The 24,053-nt window shown below is 42.1% G+C and overlaps 1 protein-coding gene across 3 annotated transcripts in view; it reads left to right on the forward strand.

Annotated features, from left to right (window-relative positions):
* The window catches only part of KCNT2 (potassium sodium-activated channel subfamily T member 2), a 701,340-nt gene that overhangs the window by 407,070 nt on the left and 270,217 nt on the right, over positions 1–24,053 (forward strand). For all 3 annotated transcript variants that reach the window (XM_053693834.1, XM_053693835.1, XM_053693836.1), the window contains exons 9-11: positions 5,652–5,832; positions 6,280–6,444; positions 23,758–23,894. In XM_053693834.1, coding sequence (XP_053549809.1) covers positions 5,652–5,832; positions 6,280–6,444; positions 23,758–23,894 — 483 coding nt within the window. The remainder of the gene's footprint in view (positions 1–5,651; positions 5,833–6,279; positions 6,445–23,757; positions 23,895–24,053) is intronic.

A 24,053-nucleotide genomic window follows, 5' to 3' on the forward strand; every position in this document is an offset into this window, starting at 1 on the left:
ATTAATCTGAATCCTGTTCCTTAACAATGGCTAAATGATGTGAGTTTATAATTATTATTTCAAATAGTGAATCCTAACAGATTGTAATGTACCCAAATATTACTAAGCTCTTTGTGCACAAGCTCTCTCTGTTATAAGGGGTTAGAAAGAGAAGGATGATGGGAGAATAAACCTCTCGCACAGGAACAAGCCACCTGCCCTGGCGCAAGTAGGGTTGCCACCCAGCCGGTATTTTACCGACACAACCGGTATTTTTAAGGTTCATGTCAATGTAGAAAATAAAGAATAAATATTGAAAGAAAGCCCCTGTCAAAGTGAAATTTCTTCTGAGTGTGATGGATACTAGTTATAAACAAATGAGCGTTTAAAAACAGTCCTATCAGCTTTAGTTTTTAAATTATGCTGTTTAATTATTTATGCAAATTTATGTTAATTAGCATGGCCGGTATTTTCTTCCAACAAAGGTGGCAACTCTAGGCGCAAGTGCAGAGGGACAGCTAGCTGTGTATAAGCTGTGCAGACGAGCGTGCATGTATCTTACTTCTGAATGGAAAAAAGGGTTAATTGATTTGTAGTCCATTGCAATACTCTTGTCATTTTGGCAACTACATTTTTTTTCTATAAGGTGATTGTTTTTCAGATTTTTAAAAAATATTTTTTATCTGAACATTTTATTTGTTGTTTTGACTTTAATGTTACTTTAACCTCTGATGTTCCGTGGTGGGCACAGAGTACTTATTGTGCAGTGATTTTCATCTGCATTATTATCAGTGTGTAAATTGCTGGTGCTGCATTCTCTCGCTTTACAGAGGGAACGTCCCTATTTGAAATATTCTCACTTGTGTGTTCATGTGAGTGTTTGTGACAATAACTACCTCATATGGAAATAGGGGGCTGACTGATACCATTACAATATAACCTACTTCCCATTATGATACGGCAGGATTGTCACCAGTTTGTACCTCGGCTCTCTCTACTTCCCCTAGCTTCTCCCATTAGAGTAAATGTCCTGGTTTCCATGGATAATGTCCCAGCTACTGGCCACGCCCATGACACACCCATGACCTGGAACATCTCTTAGGCCCTACCCATCTGTAGTAGCCCCACACTCAAATCTCTGACCTTCTTTAGTGCCTCTATAATGAACCTCTGGCCCAGTGTTGTCTAGCTCACAAAGCAACTTCTTCTCTTCTCTAATAATTAATCATCTCAGAAATAATGTGTAGATAGATGTATGAAGCCAATATGTGTAGAGTGTATGGCCCCTCTGTAGGGAGATGTGTGACCCCTCTTTTTGTGGTTTTCTGGTCCCTCTTTGTGGGATTTATAACCCATCTATTTGGATGTGTGTGGACCCTCTGTTTGTGTGTGTGTGTGTGTGTGTGTGTGTGTGTGGGGGGGGGGGGGGGTGCCTGTATGGGTGTATGTGGCTTCTTTGTGTAGTAGTGTGTGGTTCCTCTGTTTGGAGGTGTTTGACCCCTTTAAGTGTGGGTAAGTGAGGCCCCTCTGCATTGGGGCGTGTTATCCCCTCTATGTGGGTGTGGATGACCCTTTTGTGTAGCAGTGTGTGGCCCCTCCTTTGGGAGAATGTGCGTAGGTGTATAATCCCTTTGTGTGTGGTGTGTGCCCTTGGCCTACAGTTGTAAGGAATATATGAGGTTAAATTGTTGTGAGTAAAGGGGCTTTAGGGGGTTACCTTGTGCCTAGAGCAGCACTAAAACTAAATATACCTCCCCCCTCATTCACATACACAAGTATTTACAGTCAGGTTTGGGAAGAAGACAAAACCTGAAGGTATTAATGCAATAACACATCTATCTAGCACTTACCTCATCTCAGATCAATGCTTTGTTTTGTCAGTGGTTCATTTTATAAGTAAATAAAATAGTGCCCCCATAGCTCACGGACTAATCTAACGTTACCTGAAGGAAACACCTCATATGTTATATATCCATAAGTAAAGGAATTAGCAGGACAGTAGTTTATTATTTATATATCTAATACCTTCATGTGGGAATAAAAATCTCAACTAAATTACGTAACACATGCAAACTGTACTGGGGCTCTGTTTATTTGCTCTAAGTTCTTTTGGTAGCTGGAACTTGTTTCTAAACACATAACACACACACACATAGGCACTCACATGCTCACACACACACATATACAGTAGGCACTCACATGCACACACACACATAGGCACTCACATGCTCATGCACACACACACATAGGCACTCACATACACACACACATAAGCACTCACATACACACACACACACACACATAGGCACTCACATGCACACACACATAGAACTCACATGCTCTCACACACACACATAGGCACTCACATGCTCATACACACACACACATAGGCACTCACATGCTCACACACACACACACATAGGCACTCACATGCTCACACACACACACACATAGGCACTCACATGCTCACACACACCTATAAGCACTCACATGCTCACACACACACGCACACATAGGCACTCACATGCACACACACACACACATAGGCACTCTCATACACACACACACACATAGGCACTCATATACACACATAGGCACTCACATGCACACACACACACATACACACACATAGGCCCTCACATACTCACACACACATAGGCACTCACATGCTCACACACATATAGGCACTCACATGCTCACACACACACACACATAGGCACTTTCACACACACACACACACATAGGCACTAACATGCACACACACACATACACACACACACATAGGCACTCACATGCTCTCTCTCTCACACACACACACACATAGGTACTCACATGCTCACACACACATAGGCACTCACATGCTCACACACACACACACACACACATAGGCACTCACATGCACACACACACACATAAGCACTCACACACACACGCATAGGCACTCATATGCACACATACACATACACACACAAACACACATAGGCACTCACATGCTCACACACATACATAGGCACTCACATGCTCTCTCTCTCTCACACACACACACACATAGGCACTCACATGCTCACACACACACACATACACACACATGCACTCACATGCTCACACACACACACACATAGGCCTATATTTAACAAGGTCTGGCAGACCTGATCCGACAGTGCGGATCAGGTCCGCCAGACCTCGCTGAATACGGAGAGCAATACGCTCTCCGTATTCAGCATTGCACCAGCAGCTCACAAGAGCTGCTGGTGCAATGCCGCCCCCTGCAGACTCGCGGCCAATGGGCCGCCAACAGAGGGTGTCAATCAACCCGATCGTAGAGGCCGCTGCTTCATAACTGCTGTTTCTGGCAAGTCTGAAGACTCGCCAGAAACACGGGGCATCAAGCTCCATACAGAGCTTGATAGATATGCCCCATTGGCACTCACATGCTCACACATAGGCACTCACATGCTCACACACACAGGCACTCACATGCTCACACAGACACACATAGGCACTCACATGCTCACACATACACACAAAGGCACTCACATGCTCACACACACACATATGCACTCACATGCTCACACACACCTATAAGCACTCACATGCTCACACACACACACACACATAGACACTCACATGCTCTCACACACACATAGGCACTCACATCCTCACACACATACACACATAGGCACTCACATGCTCACACACATACACACACATAGGCACTCACATGCTTACACACACAAATAGGCACTCTCATGCTCACACACATACACACACATAGGCACTCACATGCTCACACACACACACATAGGCACTAACAAACACACACATAGGTGCTCACACACACACACAGGCACTCACATGCTCACATACATACACAAATAGGCACTCACATGCTCACACACACATAGGCACTCACATGCTCACACACACACATAGACACTCACATGCTGACACACACAGATACTCACATGCTCACACACACACATAGGCACTCACATGCTCACACAAACAAACACACATAGGCGCTCACATGCTCATATACACACACAAACACTCATAGGCACTCACATGCTCACACTCACATAGGCACTCACATGCTCATAAACACACACACACACAGGCACTCACATGCTCACACTCACATAGGCACTCACATGCTCACACACACACAAACACACATAGGCACTCACATGTTCACACTCACATAGGCACTCACATGCTCATACACACACACACAGGCACTCACATGCTCACACACACAAACAAATAGGCTCTCACATGCTCACACAAACAAACACACATAGGCACTCACATGCTCACATACACACACAAACACACATAGGCACTCACATGCTCACACTCACATAGGCACTCACATGCTCATACACACACACATAGGCACTCACATGCTCACATACACATGCTCATATGCTTATGCATACACACACATACACACAATCATACACACATATAAACAAACATACACACTCATGCTCACACACACATATACACACTCATATACACACAAATGCATATATACTGGCATACATAAACTTACCTAAATGCACATGCATATACACTCACATGCTACACACACACACATGTACACATAGTCGTACACACATAAACACACATTGACATTCATACACTCATATGTGTGCAGGCACACGCACACTCATACAGACAGGCTGCCACACTTAAACACACTCTAAAATACACACGTGTGCAGACGCATACACACACAACGTTCTGTAATAGTGATGTTTTTGCTTTGCTAGCAGTTAACCTTTGATGTATAAGATACCATATATCAGGCACCTTTCACAACTATAGATATTAACGGCAAGTACTGCCATGGGTATGTATATCTGGTTGAACAGCTTGAAGTAAATCACTATATCTATATATTTTCTATCAGCATACTCAGGGGATACAGGGAAAAAAAGAATTGTGTAACTCTGAAATGTTGCCCTATTGGTTTCATGATGATTTAATTAAAGGGACAGTAAAGTCAAAATGAAACTTTCATGATTCAGATAGAACATACAATTTTAAACAACTTCCCAATGTTATTGTCTATTTTCTAATTTGCTTCATTCTTTTGGTTTCCTTTGTTAAAAGGCATATTTAGGTAGGCCCAGGGCAGCAATGCACTACTACGTGCTAGCGGGTGATTGGTGATTGCACATTTATGCCTTTTGCCAATGGCTCCCGCAATGTGATCAGCTAGTTCCAATAGTGTTTTACTGCTCCTTCAACAAAGTTTACCAAGAGAAGTAAGCAAATATGATAATAAAAGTAAATTGAAATGTTGTTTAAAATTGTATGTTCTATCTGAATCATGAAAGAGAAAAGTTGGGTTTCATGACCCTTTGATCCAGCCTGCCAGTTAACAAAGCTAGTAATTACACTCACAATCGTCTGTGAAATGCAAGACTGCCCCCTACAGCTCTCAGTGAGCTAAAGCAATCAAAGTGAAATATCTTACAGCCTCATCATTCTGTAGTGTTTAAACATTTCTTGTAATGTTACAGTTTTAGTAAAGTACCTGCAGACAATGCAAAGCAAATAAAAACTATTTTACTTGTCTATTTTTCTCTAATCTATGGCATGGTATAACTGATACATATCACACCATGAAAGTAACTTAGTATTAAATATCATTTGTTTTTTAGTATCTGTGGGATCCAACATCTGGAACGAGCAGGGAATAAACTGACTCTCTTTGACTCTCTATATTTCTGTATTGTGACATTTTCCACTGTGGGTTTTGGAGATGTGACCCCAAAGATTTGGTCTTCCAAGCTCCTGGTGGTGATCATGATCTGCGTAGCTCTTGTGGTTCTTCCCATACAGGTAGTCAAAGGTTTTCTTTACCATATGCCTTGAAAGTCCATTAAAATGTTGTCTATCTGATGGTCTTTCTTTAAACAGGCTGTGATTGCACATCGTATAGGGCACATGAGTCCTGTGACAAATAATCTAACTACATTAGTGTCCATAGCATTTAGTCTTAATGCAGATAGATAGATTAGATAGATAGATGATATATAGATAGATAGATAGATAGATAGATAGATAGATAGATAGATAGATAGATAGATAAATAGATGATGATACATACGACAGATAGATGATAGATAGATAGATAGATAGATAGATAGATAAATAGATAGATGATGATACAATAGATAGATAGATAGCTAGATACTGACATATATTAATAACAACAATAATAATTATGATGATAATAATAATATTAATAATAATAAATATTTTATGCTAGTTTGTTATTTTCTCTAGTTCGAGCAGCTGGCCTACTGTTGGATGGAAAGACAGAAGTCAGGTGGGAATTACAGTCGTCACCGAGCTCAGACAGAGAAGCACGTGGTGCTTTGTGTAAGCTCCCTGAAGATAGATTTGCTGATGGATTTCCTGAATGAGTTCTATGCACACCCCAGACTACAGGTCAGTTTATTGCAAAAAAACATTTAATGTAGTACCATCTATAGGGTTGTGCTTGTGCAATGTGTCTATAGAGAAGGGTATTGAAGAAATTCTATCATGTTGTATTCAGGCTGACATTGTATTCAGGCTGACATTGTATTCAGGCTGACATTGTATTCAAGCTGACATTGTATTCAAGCTGACATTGTATTCAGGCTGACATTGTATTCAGGCTGACGTTGTATTCAGGCTGACGTTGTATTCAGGCTGACGTTGTATTCAGGCTGACATTGTATTCAGGCTGACATTGTATTCAGGCTGACGTTGTATTCAGGCTGACGTTGTATTCAAGCTGACATTGTATTCAGGCTGACGTTGTATTCAGGCTGACGTATTCAAGCTGACATTGTATTCAGGCTGACATTGTATTCAAGCTGACATTGCATTCAGGCTGACATTGTATTCAGGCTGACATTGTATTCAGGCTGACATTGTATTCAAGCTGACATTGTATTCAGGCTGACGTTGTATTCAGGCTGACGTATTCAAGCTGACATTGTATTCAGGCTGACATTGTATTCAGGCTGACATTGTATTCAAGCTGACATTGCATTCAGGCTGACATTGTATTCAGGCTGACATTGTATTCAAGCTGACATTGTGTTCAGGCTGACATTGTATTCAGGCTGACATTGCATTCAGGCTGACATTGTATTCAGGCTGACATTGTATTCAAGCTGACATTGTATTCAGGCTGACATTGTATTCAGGCTGACATTGTATTCAGGCTGACATTGTATTCAAGCTGACATTGTATTCAGGCTGACATTGCATTCAGGCTGACATTTTATTCAAGCTGACATTGTATTCAGGCTGACATTGTATTCAGGCTGACATTGCATTCAGGCTGACATTGTATTCAGGCTGACATTGTATTCAGGCTGACATTGTATTCAGGCTGACATTGTATTCAGGCTGACATTGTATTCAAGCTGACATTGTATTCAAGCTGACATTGTATTCAGGCTGACATTGCATTCAGGCTGACATTTTATTCAAGCTGACATTGTATTCAGGCTGACATTGTATTCAGGCTGACATTGTATTCAAGCTGACATTGTATTCAGGCTGACATTGTATTCAAGCTGACATTGTATTCAGGCTGACATTGTATTCAAGCTGACATTGTATTCAGGCTGACATTGTATTCAGGCTGACATTGTATTCAGGCTGACATTGTATTCAGGCTGACATTGCATTCAGGCTGACATTGTATTCAAGCTGACATTGTATTCAGGCTGACATTGCATTCAGGCTGACATTTTATTCAAGCTGACATTGTATTCAGGCTGACATTGTATTCAGGCTGACATTGTATTCAAGCTGACATTGTATTCAGGCTGACATTGTATTCAGGCTGACATTGTATTCAGGCTGACATTGTATTCAAGCTGACATTGTATTCAGGCTGACATTGTATTCAGGCTGACATTGTATTCAGGCTGACATTGTATTCAAGCTGACATTGTATTCAGGCTGACATTGTATTCAGGCTGACATTGTATTCAGGCTGACATTGTATTCAAGCTGACATTGTATTCAAGCTGACATTGTATTCAGGCTGACATTGTATTCAAGCTGACATTGTATTCAAGCTGACATTGTATTCAGGCTGACATTGTATTCAGGCTGACATTGTATTCAAGCTGACATTGTATTCAGGCTGACATTGTATTCAGGCTGACATTGTATTCAGGCTGACATTGTATTCAAAGAGTTTCTGTCATCCATATGAGAAAGCAGCAGTTAAAGGGATATTAAATCCAAAACCTTTATTTTGTGATTCAGACACAGTATGCCATTTAAAAAAAAAAGTTTACAATTTCCTTCTATCATTAAATTTGCTTTGTTCCCACAATATTCTGTGTTGAAGAGATACCTAGGTAGGCATCTGAAGCACTGCATGGCAGGAGATAGTGCTGCCCTCTAGTGCTCTTGCTAATGGATAACATTGCAAAACTGCTCCACAATTTGACTGGCTTCTAACCATACATCCCTGTTTTTAAGAAAAAAGATGCCAAGAGAACAAAGAAAAAATGATAAGAGAAGTAAATTAGAAAGTTGTTTAAAATTGTATTCTCTATCTGAGTCATGAAGTAAAAAAATGGGATTTGCATCCCTTTAAGCAACTTCAAAACATTTTACCAAAATAAAACCAAAAACGTTAAAGGGACAGGAAACCCCAAATGTTTCTTTCATGATTCAGGTAGAACATACAATTTTATTCAACTTTCCAATTTACTTCTCTTATCAAATTTGCTTCATTCTCTTGTTATCCTTTGCTGAAGGAACACTGACAGCTAGCTTGACTTACCTAGATAGCCAATCACAAGAGACAAATGTGTGCAGGCACCGCTAAGCAGCTAGCTCCCACTAGTGTAGGATATGTGCATGTTCTTTTTAAGGGATACCGAGAGAATGAAGTACATTTAAAAAAAGAACTGAATTTAAAAGTGTCTTAAAATAACGCTCTATCTGATTCGTGCAAGTTTAATTCTGACTTTCCTATCCCTTTAAGTAAAAACTGTTTAAATTTAAATTGAGGCCAACACAACCATATAGATTCTGTATTTTTACCTAATGATAATTGGCAGATATGTTTACCGCAGATTTGCACCTCTCAGCCAATGAGAATTAGCAGTAGGTACACAACTGATACTGCAGTATTAGTTTCACTGTAGATTTAAACAGACTATTTCCGCTTTGTTGCTTCGAGTCAGAAAAAGTAAAGTATTACTTGATCAATCTGAATAAACTAAAAAAGGAAAATCTGTAGACACAGAATGAAACAGACAGAAACAAGTAACTAACAAGAAAATATAACACATTAAAGAGTCTACTAAAAACTGTACATCCTGATGTGGTGTCACATTTAACACTGGGGATTTTTTCAGTAATGTGTTACCAAGAGCATTTCAGGATAGAGACTTCAAATAAAAGGAAACAAGAACGGAAAATTAAATACAAACACCCATCTAATTTTTCTATTCAGTCATGAAAATATTAGTTTATTAAATATACAGCACATGTTAAATAGACAGATCTGGTAAGTTAATTAAAAGTGTAAAGTAATAAAACTCTAAGCTTGTGTTTATATATTTATCTAGTGGTTACATACTTAAGAAATATACAGTAGATCTATATTCATTTGGAAATTGAGATTAGATGGGGAATTAGATGATTGTACCAAGCTCACGACACACCCATTAGGAATGTGCAGCAAATTTAACAGATATTACAGATACTGTGACCTTAAAGTTCTAAAGTGGAGTTTTATAATCTTGCAATTTAATATGGGTTTACAATAAATGTACAGCTTAGTATTAAAGAGACATAAACCCCAATAGTTTTATTTCATGGTTCAGATAGAGCATGCAATTTAAATCAATTTTCCAATTTACTTCTATTATATCATTTTGCTTTGGAAGAAATTGGGGTTTCATACACCTTGAAGTGCTGCAAGTGAAGTGACTTAGATGCACTCTCGGATTGTGTTTAGTCTTCTTTGTTAAACAGTGCTTCTAGCTATACAGCACTAGCTTAGCTTACCATAGAGTTTTACAATAGAGAAGCTGAAGATACTAAATTTATACAATCTAAGCACAACCTAAGAACAGCATTTAGAGGCTGATTTATCATTTTGTCGAACAGTCAAAGTGCAATGCACCCCCCCCCCCTATTCTCACAAAATTTGCTAAAATCAATCTGGGGTGTTTATTCAAAAACAGTTGTCTTTTTTAGTAACATATTAAAGGGACATAAAACCCAAATTTGTTTCTTTCTTGATTTAGATAGAACATACAATTTTTAAGCAAAACACAGAAGAAATGGCACCTCCTAGTGCAGTAATAACAGCAAGAAGCCTCCACCAATTACACCCTATGAGATAATACTCACAAAGGTGTTGTTAGCACTTAAATGTGCTTTAAAAAACCTGCTGAAATCTGAGTGTTTCAGCACACTGACAACCGCTCTACTCCTGGCCCACGGTGGAGATAAAATAGGAATACTCCTCCTAGTGTAGACATTCAATATAATTGTCCTCCACCAGAGAAACACCATATAAAATCATACTCACAAAGGTGCGATCACTCATGTGTGCTAGATCAAGCGTGCTGAACTCTCTCAGCGTTTCAGCTCACTGTGCCCCGGATTAGTCCTGGATACTGGAACTGTGTGACCACACAAGGACAATATAACTCTGCCAGGAATGATCGACCTCCAGCTCTAATATGCGGCTAAACCGCTAACTTTAGTAAAACTTTAAAATCATTTATAAATTATAAAGTAACATCTAACTTATATACAATGCATTTCTCAGCACTATATGCCGTTTCTTCAGGCAACTTAAACAACTTTTGAATGTACTTCTTTCATCAAATTTTCTTTGTTTTCTTGGTATCCTTTGTTGATACACAGGAAGGTAAGTTTAGGAGCGTGCATGTGTCTGCAGCACTAGATGGCAGCAGTTTTACAACAATGTTATACATTAGCAAGAGCACTAGATGGAAGCAGTTTTATAATAATGTTATACATTAGCAAGAACACTAGATGGCAGCAGTTTTATAACAATGTTATACATTAGCAAGAGCACTAGATGGCAACAGTTTTATAATAATGTTATACATTAGCAAGAGCACTAGATGGCAGCAGTTTTATAATAATGTTATACATTAACAAGAGCACTAGATGGCAGCAGTTTTATAATAATGTTATACATTAACAAGAGCACTAGATGGCAGCAGTTTTATAATAATGTTATACATTAACAAGAGCACTAGATGGCAGCAGTTTTATAATAATGTTATACATTAGCAAGAGCACTAGATGGCAGCAGTTTTATAACAATGTTATACATTAGCAAGAGCACTAGATGGCAGCAGTTTTATAATAATGTTATACATTAGCAAGAGCACTAGATGGCAGCAGTTTTATAATAATGTTATATATTAGCAAGAGCACTAGATGGTAGCAGTTTTATAATAATGTTATACATTAGCAAGAGCACTAGATGGCAGCAGTTTTATAATATTGTTATACATTAGCAAGAGCACTAGATAGCAACAGTTTTATAATAATGTTATACATTAGCAAGAGCACTAGATGGCAGCAGTTTTATAACAATACTATACATTAGTAAGAGCACTAGATGGCAGCAGTTTTATAACAATGTTATACATTAGCAAGAGCACTAGATGGCAGTAGTTTTATAATAATGTTATACATTAACAAGAGCACTAGATGACAGCAGTTTTATAATAATGTTATACATTAGCAAGAGCACTAGATGGCAGCAGTTTTATAACAATGTTATATATTAGCAAGAGCACTAGATGGTAGCAGTTTTATAATAATGTTATACATTAGCAAGAGCACTAGATGGCAGCAGTTTTATAATATTGTTATACATTAGCAAGAGCACTAGATAGCAACAGTTTTATAATAATGTTATACATTAGCAAGAGCACTAGATGGCAGCAGTTTTATAACAATACTATACATTAGTAAGAGCACTAGATGGCAGCAGTTTTATAACAATGTTATACATTAGCAAGAGCACTAGATGGCAGTAGTTTTATAATAATGTTATACATTAACAAGAGCACTAGATGACAGCAGTTTTATAATAATGTTATACATTAGCAAGAGCACTAGATGGCAGCAGTTTTATAACAATGTTATACATTAGCAAGAGCACTAGATGGCAGCAGTTTTATAATAATGTTATACATTAGCAAGAGCACTAGATGGCAGCAGTTTTATAATAATGTTATACATTAGCAAGAGCACTAAATGGCAGCAGTTTTATAATAATGTTATATATTAGCAGGAGCACAAGATGGCAGCAGTTTTATAATAATGTTATACATTAGCAAGAGCACTAGATGGCAGCAGTTTTATAACAATGCTATACATTAGCAAGAGCACTAGATGGCAGCAGTTTTATAACAATGTTATACATTAGCAAGAGCACTAGATGTCAGTAGTTTTATAATAATGTTATACATTAGCAAGAGCACTAGATGGCAGCAGTTTTATAACAATGTTATACATTAGCAAGAGCGCTAGATGGCAGCAGTTTCATAATAATGTTATACATTAGCAAGAGCACTAGATGGCAGCATTATTTCCTGTCAGGTAGTGCTCCAGACATGTGCGTCACTACTGTGCGTCTAGATATCTCTTCAACAAAGAATAACAAGATCAAAGATAATTTGATAATAGAAGTAAATTGGAAACTTTTTTAAAATGGTGTTTTCTATCTGAATCATGAAAGAAACATATTGTTTTTCATGTCCTTTTAAGGTTAACCCTGTGCCCCACCCCTGAACATATGTAACTGATATATAACTTGCAGCAAACTATTCAGCATATGATGAGATTTATTCAAACTCAGAGCCTAAATTAGAGCCAATTATTGTATTTGTTTTATTAAACACTTGGGGGCCGATTTCTCAAAACATCAATTGGCCCCAATTCATTTGTTTCCGTGCGAAACCGCTGCTCGTTAAATCGCCCCCCACCTCTGAAGCGCAGACAGCAATCAGCCCGATCCTATACAATCGAGTTGGTTGACACCCAATGTATTATGCTTATTGGCCGCGAATGTGCAGGGGGCAGTATTGCACAAGCATTTCACAAGGAATGCTTGTGCAATGAAAAATGCCGACAGCGTATGCTGCCGTATTTATCGATGTAGGGTGGACATGATCAGCGATGATAAATCAGCCCCTAGATCTGCAAATCAAACATTCCCTTAGTTTTGTAAATTTGGGATTTTTTTAAAGGAGCAGTAAATACAGTAGATTTGCTTAATAATCACATACATGATAGCAAAACAATGCAACAGCACTTGGAGGTCCATTTATCATTGTGCAGACGGACATGAGCCACTATAGCGAACCATGGCCGCAGCACATCGATAAATGCAGACAGCATACACTGTCGGCATTTATCATTGCACGAGCAGTTCTTGCAAACTGCTGCTGCAATGCCGCCCCCTGCAGATTCGTGGCCAATCAGCCGCTAGCAGGGGGTGTCAATCAACCCGATCGTATTCGATCGGGTTGATTTGTGGCGATTTCTGTCCGCCGCCTCAGAGCAGGCGGACAACTTATGGAGCAGCGGTCTTTAGACCGCTACTTTATAACTTGTGTTTCTGCTGAGCCTGAAGGCTCGCCAGAAATATGGGGCAAAATAAGCTCTGTTCAGAGCTTGATAAATAGACCCCTTAGTCTGAACTTCAAATGAGTAGCAGACATAATTGTGTCAGAAAAAAATCAATTTCCACTCCCTCTGTATCATGTGCAGCCATCAGCCAATCACAAATGCACATACGTATATTCTGTGAGTTCTTGCACATGCTCAGTAGGAGCAGAAGGCTCAAAAAATATTAATATAAAAAGACCGTGCACATTGTGTTAATGGAAGTAAATCACAAAGTTGTTTATAATTGCTGCTCTATCTGAAACATGAACGTTTAATTTTGACTTGAGTGTCCCTTTAAGTTACTGATTTGGAATGATTTATTTTCTGTGATATTTATTCTGTTTGTCGCCTGTCTCTTAATATGATAATAAAGTTACCTGCAATTAGGTTTCATTCGCCTAGATTTAGAGTTCTGCGTTAGCCGTCAAAACCAGCGTTAGAGGCTCCTAACGCTGGTTTTGGCCGCCCGCTGGTATTTAGAGTCAGTCAGGAAAGGGTATAATGCTCACTTTGCAGCCGCGACTTTTCCATACCGCAGATCCCCCTACGCCAATTGCGTATCCTATCTTTTCAATGGGATCTTCCTAACGCCGGTATTTAGAGTCTTGGCTGAAGTGAGCGTTAGAAATCTAATGACAAAACTCCAGCCGCAGGAAAAAGCCAGGAGTTAAGAGCTTTCTGGGCTAACGCCGGTTCATAAAGCTCTTAACTACTGTGCTTTAAAGTACACTAACAGCCATAAACTACCTATGTACCCCTAAACCGAGGCCCCCCCACATCGCCGCCACTCTAATACATTTTTTAACCCCTAATCTGCCGACCGCACACCGCTGCCACCTACATTATCCCTATGTACCCCTAATCTGCTGCCCCTAACACCGCCGACCCCTATATTATATTTATTAACCCCTAATCTGCCGCCCCCAACATCGCTGCCACCTACCTACAATTATTAACCCCTAATCTGCTGACCGGACCTCACCGCTACTATAATAAAGTTATTAACCCCTAATCCGCCTCACTCCCGCCTCAATAACCCTATAATAAATAGTATTAACCCCTAATCTGCTGACCGGACCTCACAGCTACTCTAATAAATTTATTAACCCCTAAAGCTAAGTCTAACCCTAACACTAACACCCCCCTAAGTTAAACATAATTTTTTATGAAGAGGTCCATCATCGGGCTGAAGAGATCCATCATCCGGGTGAAGTCTTCTATCAAGAGGCATCTTCAATCCGCCGACGCGGAACATCCATCCTGGCCGACGACTTCCCGACGAATGACGGTTCCTTTAAATGACGTCATCCAAGATGGCGTCCCTCGAATTCCGATTGGCTGATAGGATTCTATCAGCCAATCAGAATTAAGGTAGGAAAATTCTGATTGGCTGATGGAATCAGCCAATCAGATTGAGCTAGCATTCTATTGGCTGTTCCGATCAAAAAAGCATGCATAGCTAACGCACCCCTTTGGCCGCAGAACTCTAAATCTAGCGGATTATTTTTTACAATAATCCTGTTTGCTTTATTTCCCAGGGTGAGTCATTTTATACATTGTTACTTTGTTTTGATAACCTGATCTTCTATCAGTAACAATGTACATGAGATTTTGTTTATATCAGTTTCTGATCTCTTTTCTTTGTCTCTTGTTGGTTTTATACTACAGCTTGTTCTTTCCTCGTCTTAAACAGATAATAAAGGTTTTTGTTTTTGTGTACTGTTGGATGGTAAATACTCTTTTTTCTATTATATTGTTGTTACTTTGGTTTCCTGACAATATATCTAGCCCCATAAACTGTGCCATATTTGTACTTTGCTGTAAGCAATAATGATATTGTAAAATCCCATTAAAGTAATATCAGATTAAAACATAAGCATATTTGTATAGCTATATTTTATCCTGTAAGGTTTCTGTTTTCTAATTAACAAGCAGCTGTTATATATTGATGCTAATACTAATGGACACTATAGGAGGGTGGTAGGACTGCAGGGAAGAGGTGGGAATTTGTGTCCTGCAAAACGGGGGACAGTTGACTCCAACAAATTTACTTTCACAAGTCTCTGCTTCCTTATAGTTTTAGATATGGTACAATAGGTCAATAGGTCTCAGTTGTCCTAAAGGGACAATCAACTCAAATATTTTTATTATTTAAACAGATTGATAATCCCTTTATTACCCAATCCCCAGTTTTGCACAGAAAACATGGTTATAGTAATTAACTTTTTATCTTTGTGATTACCTTGTATCTAAGCATCTTCTGACAGCCCCTTGATCACATGACTTTTTGTTTGTTATCTATTGACTTGCATTTAAAGGGACTGTCTGCACAAAAATTGTTATTGTTTAAAAAGATAGATAATGTCTTTATAACCCATTCCCCAGCTTTGCACAACCAACATTGTTAGATTAATATACTTTATAATTTCTGCCTGTTTCAAAGGCTCTATTGACAGCCTCTTAATCACATGCTTTTGTATTTGCTTTTCACAACAGGAGACTGCTAGTTCATGTGGGCCATATAGATAACATTGTGTTCATACCCAAGGAGTCATTTACGATTTAGCACAACACAGTACTAAATGCAAGTCAATAAATAATAAATAAAAAGTCATGTGATCAGGGGGCTGTCAGAAGATGCTTAGATACAAGGTAATCACAGAGGTAAAAAGTATATTAATATAACTGAGATAAGGAGCAGTCTGCAGAGGCTTAGATACAAGGTATTCACAGAGGTAAAAAGTATATTAATATAACTGTGATAAGGAGCAGTCTGCAGAGGCTTAGATACAAAGTAATCACAGAAGTAAAAAGTATATTAATATAACTGAGATAAGGAGCAGTCTGCAGAGGCTTATATACAAGGGAATCACAGAGGTAAAAATTATATTAATATAACTGAGATAAGGAGCAGTCTGCAGAGGCTTAGATACAAGGGAATCACAGAGGTAAAAAGTATATTAATATAACTGAGATAAGGAGCAGTCTGCAGAGGCTTAGATACAAGGGAATCACAGAGGTAAAAAAGTATATTAATATAACTGAGATAAGGAGCAGTCTGCAGAGGCTTAGATACAAGGTAATCACAGAGGTAAAAAGTATATTAATATAACTGAGATAAGGAGCAGTCTGCAGAGGCTTAGATACAAGGTAATCACAGAGGTAAAAAGTATATTAATATAACTGAGATAAGGGGCAGTCTGCAGAGGCTTAGATACAAGGGAATCACAGAGGTAAAAAGTATATTAATATAACTGAGATAAGGAGCAGTCTGCAGAGGCTTAGATACAAGGGAATCACAGAGGTAAAAAGTATATTAATATAACTGAGATAAGGAGCAGTCTGCAGAGGCTTAGATACAAGGTAATCACACAGGTAAAAAGTATATTAATATAACTGTGTTGGTTATGAAAAACTGGGGAATGGGTAATAAAGGGATTATCTATCTTTTATTGTAGACTGTCCCTTAAAGCCATTTAGTGTTGTGTTGTTAGAACCCATGGGCCGGCCTGAGCATAGTGTTATCTATATGGCTCACATGAACTAGCACTTCCCTGTTGTGAAAAGCTAATAAAAAAGCATGTGATCATGGGGCTGTATTTAGTGACTTAGAAACAGACATACATTTAGAGGTTTAAAGGATATAAAGTATATTAATATAACAATGTTGGTTGTGTAAAGCTGGGGAATGGGTAGTAAAGGCATTGGCCCCAATTTATCAAAGTCTGGCGGAGCTGATCTGACACTGCGGATCAGGTCCACCAGACCTCGCTGAATATGGCGAGTGTTACAGAAGCATTAGTTATTTTGTTGTGAAGAGCTTATTTCCCAGCAGCAATGCCTGAACCAGCAAGCCAGCGCCTAAGAAGGGCTCCAAGAAAACCGTAACAAGTATCATTTCATAAAGAGTTAACTCTTTTTTTTCAGCTTTTAGAAACTATTGTCTAATCACCTCTGGAGCCAGACTGCTAATTGATAAGATGAACTTGTAAACTTGTTATCTTAAGTACTGTAATCCTATTGTGGCCTGTCAAAGGACAGTGCTCTCTATCTAAATGTGTGATGGGGGATTTTGTGCTTCCCCCCCTCTCCCCCTGGGAGTGCCCTGTGTGCATGTAACCTTAATAAAAAGCAGGCTGGGCATCCCAGTCCTGAGTTCTTGTTTGACCCTCAATCGCAGCGTTGACTCGTTTTTGTGGGCAGAAGGGTATCCTAGCGGTACTGCAGCTAAGGGAGATTATTCTATATTTGCGAGACTCATATAGAATACTATGGAAAGCAGCTTCTCCCCTCTTTAGCAATAGGGATCCAGGCTACTAAGCGGTCCATCTCTCAGCGAGACTAAGGGTAACCGTAACATTTGGCGGCAGCGGCGGGATTTTCCTGGATTTCCTAGGAGAGGTACAGAACGGATGGAGAGCGCTTACGAAAAATTGAAGCGTACAACCCAAAAGGATTTACTTGAAAGCAGAGGGGGGTACGCCAGCAACCGGCCGAGGAGAGAGCTGATCGCAGAATTGACCGAACTGGATCAGAGCTTCACAATGGCGGAAACACCGACCACGATTAGTGACGAAAAAACCAGGATTGTTCGGGAAAGGCTCTCATTATACGGGCCGAACCCCTCCATGGAATTGGTACAGCAGTTGATGGCAGAGGCGGACGAGGATATACGAGAGACTCGAGCCCACGAACTCAACCTAGCGAATGCACACCGCAATGCTGAAGCCCCGCAGGTAATCATCCCTGTCGAAAATGCTGGGAGGCCCAAGATACCCTATGCGGCATTTCGACCCTTCCTAGAGAGCGAGACAGGGATTGATGAATATTTGGCGGACTTCGAAAGGCAATGTGCCCTGCACCAGATTCCCAACAGAGAGTGGCCCACGATATTGTCTGGGAAACTATCCGGGCGAGCCCTGGAAGCCTTTCGTACTCTGGGTGCTGAGGAAGTGACACAGTATGAGCTAGTTAAGGAGACACTGTTGCGACGGTACGCTGTAACTCCGGACACGTATTGCCGACAGTTTCGGGGCACGGAAAAGAAGCCTAACGATACCCATATGGAATGGGCGCACCGAATGCGGAGAGCGGCAAATCACTGGCTGAGCGGAAGTAAAGCGGTGACTGGGGAGGAAATTTTACAATTGTTTCTCTTAGAACATTTTTATAATGGCATGGAACAGCAAGGGAAGGAATGGCTGCGAGACAGGCGGCCTTCTACCTTAGAAGAAGCAGCCAAATTGGCCGATGAACATTATGACTCCCGTCTTCACGAACCCATGAACTACCGAGCTCCAGCACGGGTCGAACCCAGAGAGGTTTACCGTGCACCCCCTCGTACTGAATTCCGAGCCCCGGTGCCCACAAGGCCCGTCCGACACTCAGGACCACCCAATAACAGCTCTGAGCGTCCCAGACCGACTTGCCACCGATGCAAGCAACCAGGGCATTTCATGGCTAGCTGCCCCCTTAATACGCACCAGACACCCAGGAATTACAATTACCCCTCTGGGTCCTATCGTCCGGCCCGGGCCCTCTGTGTTAACCAAGAGGCCCCTATGGAGGGATATGTGGGGCCGCTTCACGAGGCAGACCCTGTATATGCTGCCTCAGATAACCGCCAGCACCATCGGCAGAGGGTATGGCTCGAGGGGCGATCTACCGAGGGATTGCGAGACACAGGGGCTACTATCACGCTGGTACAGAGTCATTTGGTGCCAGAGCACAAGCGATCCGGACAGACTGTGGCCGTTAGAGTGGCGGGGGGGGATGTGTACAAAATTCCAACAGCTAAAGTGCATCTTGATTGGGGAGCGGGAAAGGGGGCTGTGAACGTGGGCCTAATGGATAATTTACCTGCCGAAGTACTACTGGGCAACGATTTGGGCCCCATGACTTCTGCCTATGCTCCAGTATGCAACAACGAGGCGGACCCAGTGACTACACGGGCCCAAGCCCGGACGGAGCGAGAGCTCTCACCAGTGCGGGAGACACAGGTAAGACCTACCCCGACCTTGCCTGACAGGTTAGGCCCCATACCCTGGGACACCCCAGATGCTTTCGAGGCAGAGTCTAAGACTGACCCGACCTTACAAAAGTACCGGGAACGAGCAGAGACCGGAGGGGGCGGGGCAGATAACGAAACATTCTTATGGGAAAAAGGGAAACTATACCGCTGGACAGAGAAAAGGGGACAGCGTAGGCGACAGCTGGTAGTGCCCCACAAATACCATCAAGAAATCCTCAAAATAGGCCACGACATCCCCTTAGCAGGCCACCTAGCCGTTACCCGTACCCTACACCGCATTACTCACACGTTCTTTTGGCCAGGGGTGCACGCTGACGTTAGAACTTACTGTAACACCTGCGATGTGTGTCAACGAGTAGGAAGGCGAGGCGATCACCCTAAAGCCCAGCTAGTAAATATGCCCATTGTAGAGGAACCCTTCAGCCGGGTTGCTATTGACCTAGTGGGACCACTGGCTACCCCTAGTCCCTCCGGTAAGCGATACATTCTTACCGTAGTGGACTACGCTACCAGGTACCCAGAGGCTGTCGCCCTATCCAACATACAAGCGGATACGGTAGCGAATGCACTAGTACAGGTGTTCTCCCGGGTAGGATTTCCAAAAGAAATCCTATCCGACCGAGGCACCCAATTTACGGCTGAATTGACCCAACAACTCTGGCAGGTTTGCAAAATTAAGTCCCTCCTGAGCTCCCCATACCACCCCCAGACGAACGGGCTGTGTGAGAGGTTCAATGGGACCCTCAAGCAAATGCTCAAGACGTTCACTCAGGAATACCGAGACTGGGAACGCTTCCTGCCGCACCTCCTATTTGCTTATCGGGAGGTGCCCCAGGAAACGACAGGGTTCTCTCCCTTCGAGTTGCTCTACGGAAGAAAGGTACGGGGACCCCTAAACCTGATCCGGGAGCACTGGGAGGGAGAGATGGAGGCTGACGGTGTCCCCATTGTGCCATACGTGCTGGAACTCAGGGACCGAATGGAGCAATTAGCCAAATCCGTGCAGGCTAATCTCCAGTTGGCCCAGAGAAGACAGAAAGTATGGTACGATCGGGGGGCCCGAAAGAGAATCTTCACCATAGGACAAAAGGTGTTAGTACTTAAGCCGGTGAAGACAGACAAATTGCAGGCGTCCTGGCAGGGTCCCTACCAGATCGTAGAGAAAAGGGGAGACACCACTTATGTGATAGCTAGCTGCCACGACAACAATCTTAGAAAGACATTCCATGTAAACATGCTCAAGGAATATTTTGAGCGGCCAGAGAACGTGACGGCCGTATGTTGTTCCCCTCAGGAAGACCCCGACAGTTTACCCATTCCAGACCTATTAGAAAAGAGCCTCCCCACAGGTATAGTGGCGCAGGTTCAGATAGGGGACCGACTTAGCCCCACTGAAAGGGAGCAGCTCAACCAACTCCTCCAGTCTAAACACCTCACCTTCTCCCCGAAGCCAGGGTACACTACTTTAACCACCCACCAGGTAGATACTCCGGGACAAGCTCCCTTGCGCCAGGCTCCGTACCGAATCCCCGAAGCAGTTAGGACAGGAATGAAGAAGGAGATCGATGAGATGCTCCAGCTCAGGGTAATTGAGCCCTCCGATAGTCCCTGGGCCTCCCCAGTTGTCTTGGTGCCCAAGAAAGATGGGACCACCCGGTTCTGCGTAGACTATCGGAGGCTCAATGAAAATACCGTGACGGACGCTTACCCTATGCCCAGGGTAGACGAGCTACTCGATCGTATAGCCAGGGGAAATTACCTGACCACTATTGACCTCTGCAAAGGTTACTGGCAGATTCCCCTGGCCCCGGAGGCTATCCCCAAGTCGGCATTCGTCACCCCATTCGGCTTATATCAGTTTAGGGTAATGCCGTTTGGGATGAAGAATGCCCCAGCTACATTCCAGCGCTTGGTGGATAGGCTCCTGGATGGCTTCCAGAGTTTTGCTTGCGCCTACCTGGACGACATAGCGATCCACAGTGAGTCCTGGGAGGACCACTTAGCTCATGTGGGAATGGTTCTGGATCAGATCCGGGCTGCTGGCCTGACTCTGAAGCCAGAAAAATGCCACTTTGGGATGGCCGAGGTACAGTACCTGGGTCACCGGGTGGGGTGTGGAAAGCAGCGACCAGAGCCGGCCAAAATAGAAGCTGTCGCCAATTGGCCCACCCCCATCACTAAGACTCAGGTCCTAGCCTTCCTGGGCACGGCAGGGTACTATAGACGGTTCGTACCAGACTACAGCACACTTGCCAAACCCCTGACTGACTTGACCAAGAAGAACTTACCTCGACAGGTCCTGTGGTCTCCCCACTGTGAAACGGCTTTCCAGGCTCTCAAAAATGCTCTAATTAACGCTCCTGTCTTGGCGGCCCCAGCCCTTAACAAACGTTTTATCGTCCATACAGATGCTTCCATGTTCGGGCTGGGAGCCGTCCTCAGCCAAGTAGGCGAAGATGGAGGGGAGCATCCAGTTGCCTACATCAGCCGGAAGCTCCTGCCCCGCGAAGTCAGCTATGCAGCGGTCGAAAAGGAGTGTTTGGCTTTGGTGTGGGCATTAAGGAAATTGACTCCCTATTTATATGGTCAGGAGTTCACTCTGGTCACCGACCATAACCCGTTGGTGTGGCTGAACCGGGTCTCTGGAGATAACGGCAGGCTATTACGTTGGAGCTTATCGTTGCAACCCTTCAATTTCACCATTACTTACAGACCTGGGAAACAGAATGGCAACGCCGACGGGTTGTCCAGACAAACCGACCTCAGCCCCGCATAATCAGCGGTCTGGACAGCCTTAGTCTGCCCCGAAAAGGGGTCAGACCGTGTCTGCCAGAGTGTTCCACAGAAAGGGAGCACTGTTACAGAAGCATTAGTTATTTTGTTGTGAAGAGCTTATTTCCCAGCAGCAATGCCTGAACCAGCAAGCCAGCGCCTAAGAAGGGCTCCAAGAAAACCGTAACAAGTATCATTTCATAAAGAGTTAACTCTTTTTTTTCAGCTTTTAGAAACTATTGTCTAATCACCTCTGGAGCCAGACTGCTAATTGATAAGATGAACTTGTAAACTTGTTATCTTAAGTACTGTAATCCTATTGTGGCCTGTCAAAGGACAGTGCTCTCTATCTAAATGTGTGATGGGGGATTTTGTGCTTCCCCCCCTCTCCCCCTGGGAGTGCCCTGTGTGCATGTAACCTTAATAAAAAGCAGGCTGGGCATCCCAGTCCTGAGTTCTTGTTTGACCCTCAATCGCAGCGTTGACTCGTTTTTGTGGGCAGAAGGGTATCCTAGCGGTACTGCAGCTAAGGGAGATTATTCTATATTTGCGAGACTCATATAGAATACTATGGAAAGCAGCTTCTCCCCTCTTTAGCAATAGGGATCCAGGCTACTAAGCGGTCCATCTCTCAGCGAGACTAAGGGTAACCGTAACAGCGAGCAATATGCTCGCCGTATTCAGCATTGCACCAGCAGCTCACAAGAGCTGCTCGTGCAACGCCGCCCCTGCAGACTCGTGGCCAATGGGCCGCCAGCAGGGAGGTGTCAATCAACCCGATCGTACTCGATCGGGTTGATTTCCGGCGATGTCTGTCCGCCTGCTCAGAGCAGGCGGACAGGTTATGGAGCAGTGGTCGCCAGAAACACGGGGCATCAAGCTCCATTCAGAGCTTGGTAGATAGGCCCCATTATCTATCTTTTTAAACAATAACAATTTTTGTGTTGACTGTCCCTTTAATGTATACAGAGCTCTTTCCCTGCATTCAAAGCTTTACAGAGCTGGAAATGTTATGGCTATCAGGTGCAACATTAGACGTAATCAATGGGGCTCATGAATGAGGGCGGTAGATTCAGAAGAAAATATTGTTTACTTAACTGTTTATTAAACTAGAGCTGGTTATGTTTATTTGTAGATTATTCATTTTAGTGACCTGTAAATGTTATTCTTCTTTAGCACTAGCTACAGAACATTGTATCCAACATGTGTTAAATTAAATATTATTACAGTTTTTACTTAATATCTTCTCATCTGTCTTGCAGGATTATTATGTAGTGATCTTATGTCCCACAGAGATGGACGTGCAGGTTAGACGGGTGCTTCAGATACCAATGTGGTCCCAACGAGTCATCTACCTGCAAGGATCAGCTCTTAAGGATCAAGACCTCCTGAGGGCAAAGTAAGTCTATTGACCGGAAGATTAACACAATGCCAACAGTGCGTACTAGTTTTGTAATTCTGGGGTTATTTATAAAAGAACAATTCATTTTTTTTTTAATGGTGGAACATCATGGAGATGCGTGGGGCTTGTTTTAAACATTTCCTTCAAAGTGACACA

Source organism: Bombina bombina, chromosome 10, assembly GCF_027579735.1.
Source record: "Bombina bombina isolate aBomBom1 chromosome 10, aBomBom1.pri, whole genome shotgun sequence".
Classification (NCBI taxonomy): Eukaryota; Metazoa; Chordata; class Amphibia; order Anura; family Bombinatoridae; genus Bombina; species Bombina bombina.